Raw genomic sequence first — 19,324 nt, 5'->3', positions numbered from 1 at the left:
GCGCTTTGCAAAGGACTATGGTGGGGAGGCTGTGCCTCACCTGCCTCCCCACCCACCACCACTACACACAGTGGTGGTGCTTTTTGAAGGACTCCTGTGGGGAGGCTGTGCCTCACCTGCCTCCCCACCCACCACACATCCTTGAGGTGGTGCCTGCCTCAAGTACCACTGGTGGTCCCTGTGCCACCGGCTGTGGGGGGGGGGTGCGTGTTGGCCGAGGAGCACTGCCTGAGAGGAGCCTGTGTGTGGTGGGGGCTCAGCACCCGCCGCCTCCCTCCGCGGGGGAGAGGAGAGGCTCCCGTAAGAGGGCCGGCGCGAGGCGCAGCCCGGGCAGCCAGGGCGCGCGGCAGACGCGGCGGGAGGGGGCGCAGCGCGGCGGGAAGAGCCGGGGCGGGGCGCGGAGGGAGGGCAGGCGGCTGCGGGAAGCGGCGCTCTCCGCGCTGGGACTGGTTCCTTCGCAGCCATTTTCCGTCCAACCAAACAGCCGATTTGCGGAGGGAGCCAACCAGGGCCGCACTGGAGGTTTGTGCCTGGCTCCGGCCAATGATTGGTAACCGGTTCCATTGCAGGCTCGAATGAAATGTCCGTCTCCCTCCCCGGGCTCCGCGCGCCGCCGAGGGCACAGGAAGTGCGGGGCGCAGGCAGCCGAGCCGGGGAGCGGCCGGCCAGCGGGCACCGAGCCCGGGCCCGGCCAGCGCCCGCCGGGGAGGAGGCGTCGGTTGGGCGGCGGGCGCCGCTCGGGCCCACGGGGGAGGAGGCGCCCGCCCCCCGCTCGAGGAGGGAGACAATGGGGCCGCTGGCGAGGAGCCCCGCCGGCCCCCGCGGGGCGCAGGCTCCTTCCAGGCCGCCTCGAGGCTCCCCGGCCTCGCCTTCCCGCGCTCCTTCCCTCCCACCGCCTCCCCCCTCCTCCTGTGGCGGCTGAGCCTGCTTCTGCCCAGGGCTTTGTGTCTCCCTGCTCCTCGTGAGCCTTTCTTCCCCCCGCCGCCCACGATGGGTGGGGGTGGGGGCTCGGTACCTTCCCTCCCCCCGTGGTGGCCTGCAGGATTTTGCTGAACCCCCCTCGACCACCATCCCCCCTTTGACCACCCCCTCGACCACCACCCCTCTGGCCCCCCAGCCACCCCCTTGGACCACCCCCCTCAACCACCCACCCCCCTTGACCACCAACCCTTTGGCCCCCTCGACTACCCCTTTCACCACCCCCTCAACCACCCACCCCTTTCACCACCCCCTCGACCACCCACTCCTTTCACCCCCCCTCAACCACCCACCCGCCCCTTTGACCACCCCTTTCACCACCCCCCTCAACCACCCACTCTTTCATCCCCCCTTCAATCACATTTGAACCACCCCCATCAACCCCCTTTGATCAACTTTCAACTACCCACCCTTTGGACCATCTTTCAACCACTCCCCTTCAACCACTTCTTGTCAACCCCTCCTTCAACCACCTTTTGACCACCCCACCACCACCTTTCAGCCACCCACCTCTTCAACCACCTTTCAACCATGACCACCTTTCAGCCACCCCCCTCAACCACCTTTTGACCACCCCCTTAAACCCCTCTTTCTCCACCTTTCAACCACCCACCCCTTTCAACCATAGTGTAATGGGGCAACAGGAGGGGGGAATGTTTGGAAGCTGTCAGAAGTGCTTGCCCTCTAAGGGGAGCCCCTGTGGTGTTTTTGAGCCCAATCCTATGCATGCCTACTCAGAAGTACATCCCATTATAGTCAGTGGGGCCTACTCCCAGGAAAGTGTGGGTAGGATTGTAGCCTTTGTCTCGCTTTGTCCCGATCATGAAGAAGCCAGAGGTGGGTGTCTTTGTGTGGATGTTTGGAACTGCTAGTGTGGTGTCTTTTTGCATCTTCCCCTGTATCTCTTCCTCTCTTGCTCTGCCCCCAACATTCAGATGTGACCTTTGTTGCCCTATGGCAGTTGTGTCTTCTCTGTCTACTTCATGCATGCTTAATTCTTCCCCTTGACAAGATGCCTTTTTTCCACTGATATATAACCACCTTGTAGCCACCGGATTTAGGGATGTGTTTGTGATAATCTGAGACAGCTGATTTCTAGGTTGTGGGTACACAACACAACTGCATTTTGGGATTGTTCAATTCTTGCACACTTTGGGGGGGGTCTCCCTCTCTCAAATGTGCACTGAATTGGTGGTGAATTGATTGTGAGTCTGACAGCTAAGGATACAAAATAAGTCCCATGATAAACTGTCATTTTTTGTTATTTGTCAGTCTGAGGGAAGCTTCTCTGTTTTTTGTTTGCTGATTCATCATTTGTTCAATCTAGTCAGATAAAAGTGAGTGAAGGCGGGGGAAAACTACAGGTTGCAACTGCTGTAAATTAATCTGTTTTAAAGACTTATGACAGCTATTTTAAACCTTTTTTGTTTCGTGGCACACTGTCTGCCCTACTAATAAATGACCCTTCCCCAAACTCCTGCAGCTTGTCTGCAGACCATTCACAGTAGAGTAATGTGCTGTGGTACACTGGTTGAAAATGGCTATTTCAAGTAAATGCTTAGAGTTGATTTAAGCTGATATTGACAATGCTGTATTTTGCTAGAGGTAGTTTGGGTTGTAATACAAGACACCATTAAATGTAACAATTTTAAGATGGGGCTCATATTGGGAGCCCATCTTAAGCACTGAGATGGTGCACAAGACTAAGGAAGTAATGATGGTCTGGGGCTTCCAATGATACAGATACTAAACTGTAACTTTTACAATGCATTATTGGATGTGCTTTCATTCTAGTAGTGTGGGCTGTCTTGCATGTGTAGTTCTACTCCTGGGTGTTTGGAGCAAGACATGTTGACAAGAATCTGATCCCACATGTGGGAACTTGTAGATTCTAAAGGGTGCATGCAAGCTCTGTGTCTTTATATAGCAAGCGTAATGTAAATGTAAACTAGTGAAGTGCATAGCTAAGAGTACATCTGGCTTGTTTCTTGCTTATGAAACACCCAATGTGACAGTGATAGGTGCTGAACTGTAGCAGTATCTGTGACACTGCTGACTAAAATGATCTGGAGGGGGAGTATACAGAATAAATTATTTAATGGCAATCTTGAGATTATTGTCCAGCAACTGATCAGTCACCAGTGCTATATTGTGTGTACTACAGTATATCTCTGAGCATTTATATGTGTTTGGCATCTTTGGTTAAAAAAAATTTGCGAACAAAACTGAAGGGTCTAGTAGGGGGATTAATGTTCAGAATAATGGTTAGCAATAATAGTGTTCATCTTGTTAAATAGGTGTTAAGCTATATGTTTAATCTGTGATAAATTAGTGATGTTCAGAAAAAGACCTATATAAAGACATTATGCTCGTTCATTAATGTTGAAAGGACTAGGTTTCGTAAGACTGCTAATGTGTATCAGCTTTGATTCTTCAAACTATGACCTTTGGATTTTTAGAAATGGTGGCATTTTCTCTTTATATGACATGCAAACAGAAGAACTCTTATGATTGCACTCTTTTTCTTAAGCCTCTTCTGAATTCCAAAGTTTGATTTTTCTTGAATAAGGGACTCCTTTTGTAGCCCTCTTGATTACAGCAAGGCTGTAACCAGCCTGAAGGGAATCTGATATGGTCCAGTGCTATGTGCTGAGTAGCTGTAGTGAAGCTAACTTAGCAGCTTAAAATCGTGTTGCAACTCCCATGATCCAGTATTCAAAATTGCTGTAGTTTTCTCAAAAGTAGCATTCAAAGTGCTTGAGCCAAGAAGTAATGTTTTCTAAAAATCTTGCAAGACTTGATTAGAAGGCCATGTGTGTTTTGATTATGCAGTTATCCTGTAGTTGGAAGCTGCACATTGGATATTTACATCAGTGTTCAAAATGCCAAGAAATTAAAAAACTGTTGAATTAAAATTAAATGATGTTTTATTTGCTGAGAGATTCAGTAAGAATCCAGGTGCAAGGTGGTAGCTTTCTCCTTCTCCATGATCAGTTACTACCATCACAGTTCTTCTACCAGATGCTATTCTACCATTTATGCATCTGACACATAATCCTGACCATATCTACTCAGGAGTAAGTCAGTATTCATTGGGACTTACTCTGAGGTAAGTGTATGTATAGGATCCCCCCCCCCCCAAATCTGTTTGTGCACAGTGTTGGTCAATTCATAGTGAAAAGTGAATTGTCCTTTCCCTCCCTCATTGGTAGCATCTGTCTTGAACAGGTTGAAAATATACAGGCATATTTGTTTTCTATACTTAGATCACTTTCTTAAGATATCAAGCCATTATGAAAATATAGCGTAGAATAGTTATCAAATATACATTGTTTATGCTTTATCCTAAAACCAATAAACAAAGCCTGGAAGATCTTGCCAAATTAAAAAAAAAATTGCTTTCTTCTAAAAACCTCAAATGTGGGAGCTATCAGGATCTCCCTGGGAAGGGAGTTTCCTACAGTGACCACTGAAAACAGATTCTTTCTATGATTTGGGAGTTCCTGAGATGTGGTCTTTGAAGGAAGATGCTTCTTCTTTCAAGGCTTTCTCATAATTTTTCAGAAAAGAGTGAAGAATTTCAGCATTATCAACCACCCAATAGTGCAACTCTTTGTACTTGGGATAAGATAAGGAAGGAAAGTCATGAATTGCAGATGACCCTGCTACTATCACATGCAACAGCCCACCTTTCCCATATGCTGTGAGCATCCAAAGTAACTTACTTAAAATTAAAAACCAAATATAAAAGCAATGATGTAATAAGATGGTAAAAAGCAAAAAGCAGCACACAAAAGTTGTAAAAGTATCAGTGGTAGATAACAAAATTCACATCGCAAACCAACTTTACATAAATGCTAATCTAAATTAAATTTTATGCACCTGCTGAAAAGCTTCAAGAAAGAGGGACAGTTCATAACTTATAAGGGAGGGAGTTCCACAACTGTGGTGCCATAGAAGACCCTACTCCTAGCTGCTGCCCCCTCACTTCTATTGGAGTGGCAGAGGGCTCCCTCTGATTTTCTCTGGGAGCAGCCCAGGATGTATGGGAGATGAATATAAGTATGCAAATATTGGCTGTAAATTATTGGCAGGGCTTTTTTGTTACAATGTTTTACTAGCAAAACATTAGCCACTTATAAATAAGTAATACATATGTTATTCAGTTAGTGACCTTGTTGATAGAGGAAACCTGTCTTCGACAACAATCTCAGGAAATGTAATAATGTTCCTATCTGTATGGGATCCTCATGGTTTCCTAGAACCAAGATAAGTACAAGATGGTGCCACAAAATAATACAGACTTGGTATGATAACGAGACTGTTGAGCATAATAACTTTGGAAAAGTAAATTAAGTATGCAGAAGAACAACTATATGAGTAAGGTCTGGTGAAATAAATGACCTTCTACGCATGTTGCATTCTTATACAATGCAAGCAAGAAAACATTGCACTTAGAACTGCATATTGTAATATTTCAGTCAGTTTAAATAAATGCAATGTGCATACATCTAGAAACTGAATTAACCCATGGAACACTAATGGCTTTAATGCTAGGATTTAGCTTATCTGCAAGGTATTGGATTCTTGTGTATGAGTTGTGTACCACAATAGCATACAACTACAAATTAACTCAATTATGTGTAGAATCAGAGAAGGATTTAGAAGCTGGGAACAGGGCCTATTATATCAAATGTGTGTCACTAGTAAATGTCTGGGGACAACTGAAAGCTATGTGTTATAAAAGTGACTGTACAACTTTTGTTAATGCTTATCCTAAAGCTGAGCCAAACATGGAAGAGCTAATCTAAACAAATCAATATTTAACAAAGGATAAATGTTGTGCTATGAGTAACTGTCGGTGACTTCCTAAGCAGTGGTACCTCCTAATGCAGAACAAATAAGTGGAAGTGTCTCTCTGAAGATAATATGTTCAGAGCCAGAACTGAACCTAGCTTTTAATAGTTCAACCCCATTTTTAAGTGTAGCTTCGTACAGTACTGTACTTTAACCTATGATTTGCAACCTTTGCATGTATGATCTGAATTCCCCCTTCCTTCTGTGCGGATATTTGGAATAAGGATCAAAGTAAGCTACTTTTTTCCAGTTGTAAAATATTATTTGGTGATAGAGTATTTATGCTTCATGTCGTCATGTCTGAATAATAGTATTATTATTTAGGTCCACTTAAACTCTTCAGCAAAACTGAATCATAAGCTTCATAAGGAGGCAGCCGAGATTAAACAAAGTTCAGGTAGAGGGGGCATGCTGCGCTGGTGAGAGAGGTACGTTTAGTGGAGTGGACTATTAAGAAATTTGTTTTCTTGTTCTAGATGGATGGTGATAGTTCTACAACAGATGCTTCTCAGTTAGGAATTGCAGGAGACTACATTGGTGGTAGCCACTATGTGATACAGCCTCATGATGGTAAGTAATGCCTGGATCAGTGTTATTTTTGACCACCTTCACATTGCATTTTGCAGGCTTGTCCTAAAGACAGACTGGAAGATATGCAAATAATAAATGAAGAAAATACAATGTCTGGAAGATATACAGTTTACAAATATCAATTTAATATCTTCATATGCAATGCATCCTTATACAATGCTTCTGGTCTTCCAGTATCTTAAGGGGCCTCATGTGTTTATAAAATCTAGACATTTCTCATTTTTAAGCCATAATTTTCTTTAAATATTTATATATTTTTTTTACAAATAAGTACAAGTATTGCCAGTTGTTGGCATCAGTGAAGTGATTCTTTCTATGATTATGAAAGAAACACTTGAGTATCATGTTTTCTATAGCAGTTGTTTTGATGGTGCTCAGAGATGTTGGTAATTGCATGGGAGATGGATTTCCAAATAAAGTATTGTACAGACAAGGTGATCAAAGATATACCAGAAATGCACCTAATAGACATGTTTGTGTGTTTAATATTTTTAGATACTGAGGACAGTATGAATGATCATGAAGACACAAATGGGTCCAAAGAGAGTTTTAGAGAACAAGATATATATCTTCCAATTGCAAATGTGGCAAGGATAATGAAAAATGCTATACCCCAGACAGGAAAGGTAACATTCTTCAAAGAGAACTTTGCTAATATTGCTCATTTTGTACATTGGCTCAAGAAGCATAGATTTCCTTAAATTTTGTTCAGTGGCGGTGAGAGCTGCTTCTAATTGGTGATGTTACAGTGGGGGCAAGAAGTGCACATTCCTTATTCTTCCTGTTCACCCACATCTCTATAATATTCACAGTATTGCATCCCCCACACTTGGGAGATGCATAAGCTTCTGTACATATTGCTTCTCTTTTTAATTTGTCATACTTAAAGTAAACTTTCAGTCATTCAAAATTTTATAGAAGCATCTCTTCACTGAGGTCATGTGCCATTTTATCAAGCTTTTAATTGATTCATTAGTCAGAAATCTTTAATTTTATTGATGGGCCTATATGTGTGTCTATGTTCAAATTAAACTGAGAAACATTATTTTAAAAACACTTTAATTTGATGTGTTTTTTTAGATTGCTAAAGATGCAAAGGAGTGTGTGCAGGAATGTGTAAGTGAGTTCATCAGTTTTATAACGTCAGAAGCAAGTGAGAGGTGTCACCAAGAAAAACGAAAGACAATAAATGGGGAGGATATTCTCTTCGCCATGTCCACCCTGGGATTTGACAGCTATGTTGAACCCCTGAAGTTGTATCTTCAGAAGTTCAGAGAGGTTTGTAATCTCCCTTTTTTCAGGGTCTCATTTACAACATTGTCGCGCAAGACAACACCTTGGCATGTCCCTCTTTGTACATCATTGTATATGAAACCTGGGGGAAGAGGGTGGAGAATGTAATTAAAGGTGATTTTTTTTTTTAAAACTTCTTGCTGAGATGCTCATTTGAGCTGATTTGCCAGCTGGTTTTGTCCTTTAGGGATCTTCCTGTGCTACATTTAGGATTTCTTCACTCTAGATTACATGTTATTTGGGTGGTATGATCTGTGCCAAAAAAGAAGCTTATATTTGCAAGCTTGCTGCTTTTACTCTTTTTAACTTACCATCATGTCTTATTAATGCACTTCCATTATTCAGTTCACAAAGAGAGCACTTCGGTGAGCTGCCTGATAAACTGAATAACACTTACATAGTCTCATGTGAGCATTCTCCTTCCCACCTTGATATTTAACAATCTAGACCAGCCATTTTCAATCTTTTTCAGCACACTGACAAGGCACTAAAATTGTCAAGGCACACTACCAGTTTTTTACTTACATTAAATCACTACATTACGATCAATTGTTAATATAATTAATACAATTATATTATTACATGACAAACAAACTCACAAGAAGCTTGGAGAGGAGAGGAAATGTGATTGTGAAAAGGATGAAAAATCTTATTAAAGTGTTATGCGAGAAAGTGCTGGCAAAGAGAGGTCAGATTGAGCACATAGGAGAGCTGTGGTGTGAGGGGCAATGAAGAGACATGAGTGAAACAACTATAGGATTCAGCTGAAGTGGAGGGAAGAGAGAACTTGAAGCAAGTGATTCTGAACCTTTTGGAGGTGCGGAGGACTGAAGGGAAGGACAGTAAGAGAGGTGCTGACTGCAATTATGAGATTTGGGGGGCATTGTGCCTGTAGGAGGGAGTTGGGTGGGGAGAAGTGCCAATTGCCTGCTGCTATATTTAAGGAAAAAAAAGTGTGACCAAAAGCCCAATCCTAGGCATGTCTACTCAGAAGTAAGCCCCATTATAGTCAATGGGGCTTACTCCCAGGTAATTATGGGGAGGATTGGGGCCCAATGCCCTTCCCCCAAAAGGCAATGCAGGGAGGGTTGCTTTGGGAGTTGCAGGCAAACTGTGGCAAGGAAAACCAGGACCCTTTGAGCGAGGCAGGCTGGTGGCCTCAGCAGACTCACTCGCTTCATACCTGCTCACCTGCTCCTGACTCCTCATGCTCACTCACTCACTCCACCTTCCAGGACCTCCTCCAAGCGAGCCAGGCTGGTGGCCTCAGCAGACTCACTCGCTTCATACCTGCTTGCCTGCTCTTGACTCCTCATGCTCACTCACTCACTCCACCTTCCAGGACCTCCTCCAAGCGAGCCAGGCTGGTGGCCTCAGCAGACTCACTCACTCACTCACTCACTCACTCACTCCCTCCCTCCCTCCCTTCCTCCCTCCCTCCCTTCCTTCCTTCCTTCCTTCCAGGTTGCCCAATCAGCGACAGAGGAGGCAAGGACTTAATACCCAATCCTAGGCGTGTCTACTCAGAAGTAAGACCCATAATAGCCAATGGGGCTTACTCCCAGGTAAATCAGGATCGGGTTGCAGCCTTTGTCTTGCTCAGGAGCAATCGACACAAAGCAGCCAGTGACCAGCCCCTTGGCTGGCTGCCTGCCTGCTCCTTTTCCTTCTGCTGTGCGTAAGGCTCAAAGCAGCTGCTTCCCCGCATGCGTGGTTGCTGCCTGTCTGCTCTGATCTCTCGGCACACCTGAGGTAGCCTCGCAGCACACTAGTGTGATGCAGCACAACAGTTGGAAAACGCTGATCTAGACTGTACCCCATCTTCCTATCATGTTAGTGGATATGTTGCCTTACAAGGGGACTTGTTTCTGCCTTCTTTACCTTGCATCTGTTTCACAGCTAACATGCGTATCGCTGCCCAAAAGTTGAGCAAGCAGTAGGGAGAGGCACAAAGTGGCTGTTGCTTGCCCCCTTTCTCACTATGTTGGGACAGCTGTTGCTCTTCCTCTTTGTGACTGCCATCCCACAGTGACTGATGGAGGAAGCAACTAGTAAGGAGAGTGAGCAGATTGTTTCTGCCCCTACCTCCTCCTGAAGCTAATTCCCCAGGCACTTGCCTCCATGACAGGGAGAAGAGGATTGCAGCCAGCAGCCAAGGTTGGAGAATCCCTGAAGAATCCCCTGTAGAAAGGAGGAGAAGACAATCTTGTTAAAGGGACCAACAGGCGGGCTGTGAATCAACATGCTTGTCTATGAGCATGAAGGGACTTGAGAAATAAAGGGATGTAAATCAGTACCAGGTGCAACTAGTCAATTTGTCCAGAGTCGGAACCGGCAGGCAGAGCTAGCCATGTCCCTGAGAAACCCCTTAGGTGCCCCTTTCCTCACAGACAAGGGTTCCACTGGGAAGGGTGCCATACACTCCACCCAAAAATCTGGAGCTGGCACTGGCACATGTTCACTTCTTTCCAATCTCTTCTTAAAATATACTTGCCCCATGAAGCGTGCGGAACCATGCCTTAGTCCTATTCCCTACTTTAACTAATGTTAGGTATGTATAACTGAAACTATTTGTATGCTTCCTTTGTTTCATATCTACCTCCACCGCCCTACCCGCACCGTTTTCATTTGCATTGCCATCTAGCTTGTAGGTAACTCAGGACAGAGAGCCATCATTCTCACTTTGTGTAAAGCCATGCACATTCATGGCTCTATCAAAAATAATTCTTACAAGTAAAGTAAAAGGGGTGGCAGGCCCTTATTGTGCCAGGTGGTAGTAACCCAGCATGGCAGATCTTTGTTCCCTCTGTGTTCCATATTGCGTTGGATGCTATCTTTGGTGGTGTGGGAATGAGTACGTGGTTTGATCTAGCAATAATTTCTTTACATCTTGGTGTATTGGTGTGCACCTATGGAAAGTTTTATATGGGCACAATCTGGTCTTTTGACAATGAGAGGAGCTGCTACAGCTTGAATGAATGAGAGATGTCTTGGACTGCTACAGGCATGCAGCCCCTTGAATTTCCATAGTTGTGTAATGTGACACTAGTTCCTCTTCTATGTCTAGGAGGTTGCTGTAAGATCTAGTTTTAATTGAAAAGTAACTTTTGCTTGTGTTCTACAACTCGTAAAAATTAGACTACCACAGATTCATATTGAGAGTTCAGCTGTGATTCTTGGTATAGTAGGAAACTATAACTATAGAAGAGAATTCTGTAATGGAAAGTTCTGGGTTTGAAAAACAAAGGACTGACTGACTGCTTGGGAGTTACAGATTTTCTGCAATATATATGTGATTGGATTTTGAACAACTGGAAGTTTTTATTTATTTAGCGTATGGCATATAATATTACTGTTGGCAACCTTCAGTCTCGAAAGACTGGTATCGTGCTCTGAATGGTGGTTCTGGAACAGCGTCTAGTGTGGCTGAAAAGGCCAATTCGGGAGTGACAATCCCTTCCATACCGGGAGCAAGTGCAGTCTGTCTCCCTGGCTATGGGCCTTCCTTCTTTGCTTCTTTGCCTCAGTCTGTTGGCCAAGCGTCTCTTCAAACTGGGAAAGGCCATGCTGCACAGCCTGCCTCCAAGCGGACCGCTTAGAGACCAGGGTTTCCCACCTGTTGAGGTCCACTCCTAAGGCCTTCAGATCCCTCTTGCAGATGTCCTTGTATCGCAGCTGTGGTCTACCTGTAGGGCGCTTTCCTTGCACGAGTTCTCCATAGAGGAGATCCTTTGGGATCCGGCCATCATCCATTCTCACGACATGACCGAGCCAACACAGAAGTCTCTGTTTCAAGCAGTGCATACATGCTAGGGATTCCAGCACGTTCTAGGATTGTGTTTGGAACTTTGTCCTGCCAGGTGATGCCGAGAATGCGTTGGAGGCAGCACATGTGGAAAGTGTTCAGTTTCCTCTCCTGTTGTGAGCGAAGAGTCCATGACTCGTTGCAGTACAGAAGTGTACTCAGGACGCAAGCTCTGTAGACCTGGATCTTGGTATGTTCCGTCAGCTTCTTGTTGGACCAGACTCTCTTTGTGAGTCTGGAAAACGTGGTAGCTGTTTTACTGATGCGTTTGTTTAGCTCAGTATCGAGAGAAAGAGTGTCAGAGATCATTGAGCCAAGGTACACAAAGTCATGGACAATCTCCAGTTCATATCAATTAGACTAGGTCAAATGTCAATGTCCAGTTTTCCAGCCATTTAAGGACAGAGTTGCCTTCATAGAAAAAATCAGACCATGGGCCAGTATATGCCCTCAGTTTGCAGTCAGGCACAATGTGGTATATGGTTTGGCGGGAGAACCTGCAAATTGAAAGTGCCAGGATTAATAATAATAATAATAATAATAATAATACAGGTAATAATAATTACAGGGTCAAGGTAATACAATAAACTTTTTTAAAAATGTTTTTTCAAGGCCATGAAAGGAGAAAAAGGTATTGGGGGAGCAGTTACTGCAGGAGATGGCCTTAGTGAGGAGCTCACAGAAGAAGCTTTTAGTAAGTATTATTTGAAGTTGTTGCAACAAATCTGACCATTGTTGCTTTTGATAAGCCAGAGCTTGTGTGACACTTTAATGGCAAAGTGGGTGTAGCCCACTTAGAACTGCTGCTCTGAAGTTAGAGTTCTGAAAGCTGTACTTGAATAAACTGAAGGTTATGCTTAATAGATTGCACCCTTTGGGCTTGTTCATACATACACGTACTTCACTAGTCACTAGCAATGCTTCTGAGTGTCTGTAAGTAAAAATTGATTTGTGGATTGGAAGTTGGGTAGTGGCAGGGCTACTCGGGGCGGGGAAGGGAAGAGAAGTCTAGTAATCCTCTACCTAAGCTAGCATTGGAGCAACCTTTGCTGGAGTTCCACACAATGGAGAAAGTATTACAGATATATACCTTGTGGCTATTGTCAAGTTTTTAAAAATGTACACCACATTGGAATTTTTAAAATAAAAAATGGTATATGGAGGAACACATGTAGTAGGGTTGTATTCTGCTGTGTGAGTTCAATTCCTTAACTAAATTGCTTTCTCTCTTGTAGCTAACCAGTTGCCAGCAGGTTTGATAACTACAGATGGCCAGCAGCAAAATGTTATGGTTTATACAACATCTTATCAACAGGTATGTGTTCTGTTCTGTTTAGATTTTTTCCATATCTGCAGCTACAGCTGCAAACAACCAGATGACTGATGGAGAAGTTAAAAAAATTCAGTCATCACTTCAATGGTTAGGTCCTTTGTGTTTCTGGATAATTTGTCAAGATTAATCTCTCTCGCCTTCCCTAGATTTCTGGTGTTCAGCAGATTCAATTCTCATGATTTGAAGAAGGCTTTGAATCTGGGAACATGAGCCAGACGAGCAAGAAAGTGGGGACGCTAAAAGAGGAAACTTTGGTTTGAAATGACTGGTGAAGAGAAAAATGTCATTTTGTATATTCAATAGCTGTAATGTAGCTGCCTGAGGCTTGATTAATTGAGGTGTGAACTCCGATTCGAACCTTTTTTCATGAATGATTTTAAAAGAAATTGGATTTTAAGGGTATTAAAGTATTTTTGTTTTGTACAAGAGTTTGTTGCTCTGTAACTCCTGTATGCATTGTATATTGCAATTTACTACTGTCAGAGATTTGTAGACAGTTTCTTATTTTCATATTGAATCATGTTACTTTTGTAATTCAAGTAAACAGCTGGGTTTAATTCGTGTTTACCCTTTGAATAAAGCATAAGGGTACAGTTCATTTTGAATGCAAGTTGCCTTTATTATAAAAATTGAAATGACCTTTGTTTTGTAACTGTCTTGCATAACTAAAAGTTGCATTAACATATTTATTAATATTTTAACTTTGAAAGGGAATTCCTCAAGCGCCAGAAGTTCAGAAGAAGTGCTCCCAGTGTTTTTAATGTAATGATTGAATTAAATGTGACTCAAGAAGTGACCCAGTCTTAGCATTAGAAGTTTGGGATTCAGTCTGCCAGGAACTACTTTGCATAAGCCAATGAGAATGAAAGAATTGGAAACTGTCCTCTTGTGTAGGGTTAGTTCCTGTGGATTGTCTGCTGCCCAACACAGTGTTACCTTGTAGCGCAGTCCCTATTTTGCAACAACTAGGCGTATATAGTAATTTTTTTGTTGATCCCGTTGATTAGGGTAGCGTTTGTTTTACTGCATTTGAAATAAACCCTTTTTAATTTATGGTATTTCTAAAGAAGCTGGATTCATTACTGAATTGTGACAGTTTGATAGTCTTTTTTGGTAAATTTCCTTTTTAAAAAAAATGCATTTCCATTTCCATGATCTGTGGGAATTCTCAAATGTTTATAGCATCCATTGAGAGTGTGGGTGTAAGCATGTGTCTGAATGAGATCTGAAATGGAAGACTTGAACTTCCACTGTGCTGGCTGTTTCTTGTCTTTGCAATAAACTACAGTATACCTAAGTTATCATACTTCATTTTGTGGATGGTCAGATTGATCAAAATACCTTCTGCACCAGCATGTTGGTGTCTAGAACAGGACAATTGTTATGACAGTACAAGTAACATAAGTTAAATAAAAACCATATTTGGCAACTGCAATATAAGCTTAAAGCTGTGATGGGAGGAGGCTGATCAGGGTACCTGTGGCTCTATAAAACTGTACTCAAACATGAAGACATCATTGATTCCTTTGCTGACCACCTGTCTGGACCCAGCACAAGGTCCTTGTCCTTACCTTCAAAGCCTCTGACCTTGCTATGTTTCACCTTTGCTCTTGTATCCCACCTCATACCTCTGGCTGCAACCTTCATTCCCAGTTCCACCAGCCTCATCTGTTCTTACATGCTCCCTTGCTGTTGGAACTACCTCCCAAAAAACCTGCATGAGCTGCCTCATTTTCTGGCTTTTAACTTCTTAAAAACTCACCTTTTTTGTGAAGGTTTTAGAATCGCACTTAAATCCTCATTCCCGCTAATCAAAATAATGAGGGGGGGGGAAACAAATACTCATCTAGCCCTGGACTGTTTCCTTTGTCTTGATACCGTGAGAGCTCCTTGAGGCAAGCATCTCTCTCTGTTTTATATAACATTGGTGCTATGTACATTGGTGCTATAAAAATAGAGTAGGAATTGACAGCAAGAATAAAACCTGGTCCTTTATGATCCATATTTTCCTTTGCCAGCAACAGATGTGTCCAGGGAGCAGTGGCTATAAAACTGGGGCTTTTTCGCAAACTACTTCAGGATATTGTGAGGAAGCCTGCACCTATCATCCCCTTCTAGAAAAGCTAGCAAATGTAGTCTTCCGTTAGAGTCAAAATGGTTTTTACTCTACACAGGTATGTATATGGTACACACTGTAGCTATGGGATCCTTAGTGTGATGGAAGGCTGAGACAAGTAGGCCCTGTTCACAGCATCCATTCTCTGGTGGAATCTCCATGGCAGGGTCAGTCCTTGACAGCTGGGAAGCTCTTCCCTCTCAGGCAGGCAGGTCAGGTTAGGAAGTCTTCCTGATGGGAGGGGCTCCCTCAATTTCCCAGACTGACCTTGCCTCTAGGCATGGTAGGTGGGTTTTTTTCTTGGTCAGCTTACCTGCCCTTCAGAACTGTTTTTTCCCCCCTGGGGCTTTGGCCCCTTCTTTTCTTTTAAACAAGTTGTGAGGGAAAGGACTGCAGCCATCCTGCCTGAGCTCCCCTGACTGCCGTCCTTGTTGAGGCAGAAAATGGGGTTGCTTCTTGCCCCTTAAGCAGCCGGACAACTATAGGGCTCATGCTTCCCCCTGGTTTTGGGAACAGCATAGGAGCCTGGCTGCAGGGCAATTCTTGGCAGTGGATGATAGCTCAAGCCCTTTCCTACCAAAACTGCACCACAGCAGTGGGCTGCTGTCCAGAAGCTGTGTGGAGAAGGCAGATCTACTCTCCCAATTCCTGCTCAATCAGTGGTGCTGACACGACAAGCCTGTTTCCTGCCAAAGTACCACACAGCAGGTAAGGTGCTGCCGAGACCCGGTGAGGACCAGGCAGAGGGCGACACAGACCTTCAGAAGCCAAGTGAGGCATTTTCTGATTCAGTAAGGGGGTGATAGTGGAAAAGGGCAAGCCCCTCTAGAGAGGGATCTGAGACCCCGAGTCCAGCCTCTCTGCCTCTACAACTGGGAGGACTTAATGGTCATGATTCAGGTCAATGTTTCCTCCAGCTCGGCCACAGCCGTGGCAACCCTCCAGAGATCGCTGGCCCACTGTGCTTTTCGATCCCTTCTAAGCCTGAGCTGGCCGTTGAGCTTTCTCCCCCCCCCCCAAAGTACTAATTCCCTCAATGTTGGGGGGAGATTTTACCTCAGAATTCTTCCCTCAGTAGCTGCTACTGCAGTTAGAGGATTGTTTAGCTCATGCCTGTCACATCCCTCTCCTCAGCATCTCGGCTGGGGGATTTCAGCCTATTCCATCAGGCGTGGAGGCCACACTCCTAAGAAATCATGAGGCTGCCAACTGAGTCGTCCCTGACTGAGGCACCCAATCCTGCTGGGACTGTTATCCCTTCTTGTCTCAAGCAGCGAGGCGGAGGGTTCAGGAGCTGGCAGACTCCTGTTGACCAAGCTCTGTGCTTTGGCACGCTGAGGGTCAGGCAGACTTAAAAGAAATCTGGTGCCCGGCCTGTCCAATGCCCCAAGCTTTGCCTTTTCTCCACAGCATTTGCTGAGGAGTGCCTTAAGGACTCCATTTTGTGAGTCATGGTTCCCTTGTGGCTTCCAGGGAAGCGACAACATGCCTGAAGTCTCTGCTTTAGTGTATGCAGGGTCAAGTTCCCTTTCCCCAGAGCATTGGGGAAAGTGCTGGTTTGACTGGAGATCTGCCTGAGATGGGACATCCTGGGGCAGCTGTTTCTCTCCCAGGATAGGATTCCCCAGGCACAGGATGCCTTGCCAGTGTCCCAGGAGGCACAAAATTTAGTGCAAAGCTGGGTTGAAGGGCTTGTGAATCTGACTGCGGCTGACAAATTGGGGCAGCTCATGAGGACTCAGCAGGGGGGAGAGGACAGGACTTTAAGTCCTATAGGTTCAAGCACCAGTGTTCTCCCCCCCCCGCCCAATCTTCATTGGGTTCTATTTTCTCTTAGGGGACTTCACTAAGTTGTGCAAGTCTCAATCATCCTCTTCATCTTCCCTGCTGCCCCAAAGCTCCTACAGGGGCAGCCAACATAAGAGGGCTCCAACTACTAAAGGTAACTGGCTTCTTGAAATGGGCACAACCGACTCCATATCCTCTAGAGAGGAAGGATAACTCTTGGGGGAAGAAGCTGCTAACACATTCTGTGTTACCTGAACAGGCTTTTACCTGTGTCCTGTTTAACTGTGTTACCTAAGGCAACTAGGTCTCTCAGAGGCTGGGTCACCTTCTGCCTCTGCCAGTGTAAACAGGCCAGAGGCCAAGTGTCTGTTTTTTCCTCAGGGTCCCACCAAGTCACCTGAGTTTCCCTTCCAGAGGCATTTAAGTCCATCTTGGAAGCAGAGTAGAAGACACCATCTCAGAAGAAACATACTTCCAAATTGCTTGTTAAGCTTTGTTCTCTGCCTCAGATTACTTTTCGAACTCCAAGTCAATGCTCCCATTGCTACCTTGTCTTCACATGTGGTGATTCTGTCAGAGGGCGAAGGGGAACCAAGGGACTCTTGTCATACAGAGGTGGCTCTCGAGAGAGACTTAGAACCTCTTCTTATGCTTTCAAGGCAGCTGCCACTAATCTCCTAATGTCTAAAACTACCTTTTTGGAGGCAGAAGAGTTGGCCATTTCAGACCACAACCTATCCAGGAGTGTCAAGAAAGGGCTGAGGAAAATTGCTCTGTAAGTAGCCTTTTCTACAAATACCCTGCTTCATGCTAGTCAGTTTGCTGCAAGATCCATGGCCTCTGCCTTGGTGGCTAGAAGAAATGCTCAGCTCCTACCCTGGGATGTTGATGCAGGCCAGATTGGTTGTCCTCCCCTTTGAAAGGAATAAAGCCTTTGGGGAGCACAATATCCCGTTCTCATTGAGAACTGGAGTCAGAGAGAGGTTTTGTCCACTCTTCGAAGGGACTATTCCAAATATAAATAACATCAGTCCTTTCATGGTCACAAGCTATCCTTTCATCCCAAGGGTCAATCCAAGTTTAGATCTCAGTGGTCCACATTTGTTCCATCATCCCTTGGGCAGATCTCCAAAATGTGCATCCTCTGGCCAGAGCATTAAGTCTAACAAATGTAATACCTCATGCCAGGTTTGCTTTTGAGTCGACCGGAGTAGGTTAGTAGGACCCCATCACAGGTTTTCTTATACTGATGGGGAAACAGATTAATATGTGAGTTTCCTTATAGTAATAAATGGGGTGCTTTGGCAGTATTTTCCAGCACATCAGGAGGCACTTCAAGGCTTTCCTGTCACTCAACCGTTTGGGCAAGGGAATGGGTTACTCCCTATAAGAGCAAAGCACACTGGCTGAGCCTCCAAAAGATAGACTAGGCTGAATGGTAAATTCACAGCTAGGTGTTCTCATTTCTGAACAGGAGGTTCAGGCCTGTTTTGTAAGCCGACACTGCAACCAGCTGATGAGATTCTTTTCCAAGGGAGATGCCAAAGGGATGAACACCCTTCATCTCACTTGGCCCTGAGGTGTTCTGTATGCTTTCCTTCCTATCAGGTGTTCTAAGGGTGTTACTAAAGATAAGGCTAGAAGGGGTTTCCAACCTCAAAGTCCCCTGAGTATACCAGCCTTTTCACCTTCCACTGAGGCTGAACCTCCTCTCTCAGGGTCCCAGCATCCATCCTAAGAAAGCGATGCTGCAGCTAACTGTATGGAGCTCAAGCGACATACACTGTCCTAACTTAAGATATTAAGAGTTACAGCCCAATCCTGAGCTGCCTGGAGCTGCAGGACCCGGCTGCTCCACGAAGAGCTCCCGCCAAATCCAGCTACCGCGGGAGGCTCCTCAGGAGAAGGGGACATTCGTTCCCTTCCCCCAAGTAAGGAAAGCAGTCCCGCAATGGGACTACTCACTTTAGTGGTGACTGTTTGGTTGCTGCTAAAGTGAAGGCACTCATGTAGGGCGAGCAGCCCTGCCCGAGTGCCTTGGATCCTGCAGAGCTCAGCTCTGTGGACCCGCCTCTTCCCCGCCTCTGGGAACGCCCCCATGCCTTTGACCATGCCTCCCCCCTCCCTGGAACACCTCCCCGAGGCCCCCGACCATGCCCCCATTTCCCGTTCTGCAGGCCAGCAGTCACAGAGACCACCGAGCTGCAGAACACGGGCGCCTGCCACGTGCTGGCTCAGTGCTGGCCAGAGCTGAGCCAGCTCCGGCGGGAGCCCAGCGGTAAGCCCTGCAAACGTGCCTTACATCACATTTGCGACTGTGGTCCACGCAGCAGAGGTGAGGCACGGACCACAGGATTGGGCTCTTAGTTCTCAAGATCCTACTTGCTAATAGGAGGGCCATCTAGAGGGTTTATATTCTTCCCAGAGGGGGTTGATGAACTGGTGTTTCCAAAACCAAGTCCATCCAGAGAAAATTAGAGTGAGTGAACTGTTTGAGTTTCTTTAGTCAGGTCTGGATAAGGAAGGGTCTGAGTACAGCCACTTTGATAAGTATTTGCAATTT

At 45.2% G+C, this 19,324-nt stretch overlaps 1 protein-coding gene across 2 annotated transcripts; it reads left to right on the top strand.

Annotated features, from left to right (window-relative positions):
• The first annotated feature begins 415 nt into the window (after positions 1 to 415).
• Positions 416 to 14,265, top strand: NFYB (nuclear transcription factor Y subunit beta). Of its 2 annotated transcripts, none has more exons than XM_066633550.1 (7): positions 416 to 522; positions 6,312 to 6,405; positions 6,922 to 7,052; positions 7,507 to 7,704; positions 12,137 to 12,218; positions 12,760 to 12,839; positions 13,004 to 14,264. In XM_066633550.1, the coding sequence occupies exons 2-7, from the start codon at positions 6,312 to 6,314 to the stop codon at positions 13,034 to 13,036; spliced, it is 618 nt and encodes a 205-aa protein (XP_066489647.1). In that variant the 5' UTR covers positions 416 to 522; the 3' UTR covers positions 13,037 to 14,264. The 2 variants fall into 2 exon arrangements, with proteins under 2 accessions (XP_066489647.1, XP_066489646.1); XM_066633549.1 differs by lacking the exon at positions 416 to 522 and adding an exon at positions 1,270 to 1,815 and having other exon boundaries at positions 13,004 to 14,265.
• The last annotated feature ends 5,059 nt before the right edge of the window (positions 14,266 to 19,324 follow it).

Source organism: Tiliqua scincoides, chromosome 7 (assembly GCF_035046505.1).
Source record: "Tiliqua scincoides isolate rTilSci1 chromosome 7, rTilSci1.hap2, whole genome shotgun sequence".
Lineage (NCBI taxonomy): Eukaryota > Metazoa > Chordata > Lepidosauria > Squamata > Scincidae > Tiliqua > Tiliqua scincoides.
This window is presented reverse-complemented; position numbering and strand designations above follow the sequence as displayed.

Bases quoted from the DNA above. Each gene is read 5' to 3' on its own strand.
- NFYB (XM_066633549.1), top strand. The intron at 7,705-12,136 runs GTTTGTAATCTC...TGTTTTTTCAAG, and splicing joins ATCTTCAGAAGTTCAGAGAG to GCCATGAAAGGAGAAAAAGG. The intron at 12,219-12,759 runs GTAAGTATTATT...TCTCTCTTGTAG, and splicing joins GCTCACAGAAGAAGCTTTTA to CTAACCAGTTGCCAGCAGGT.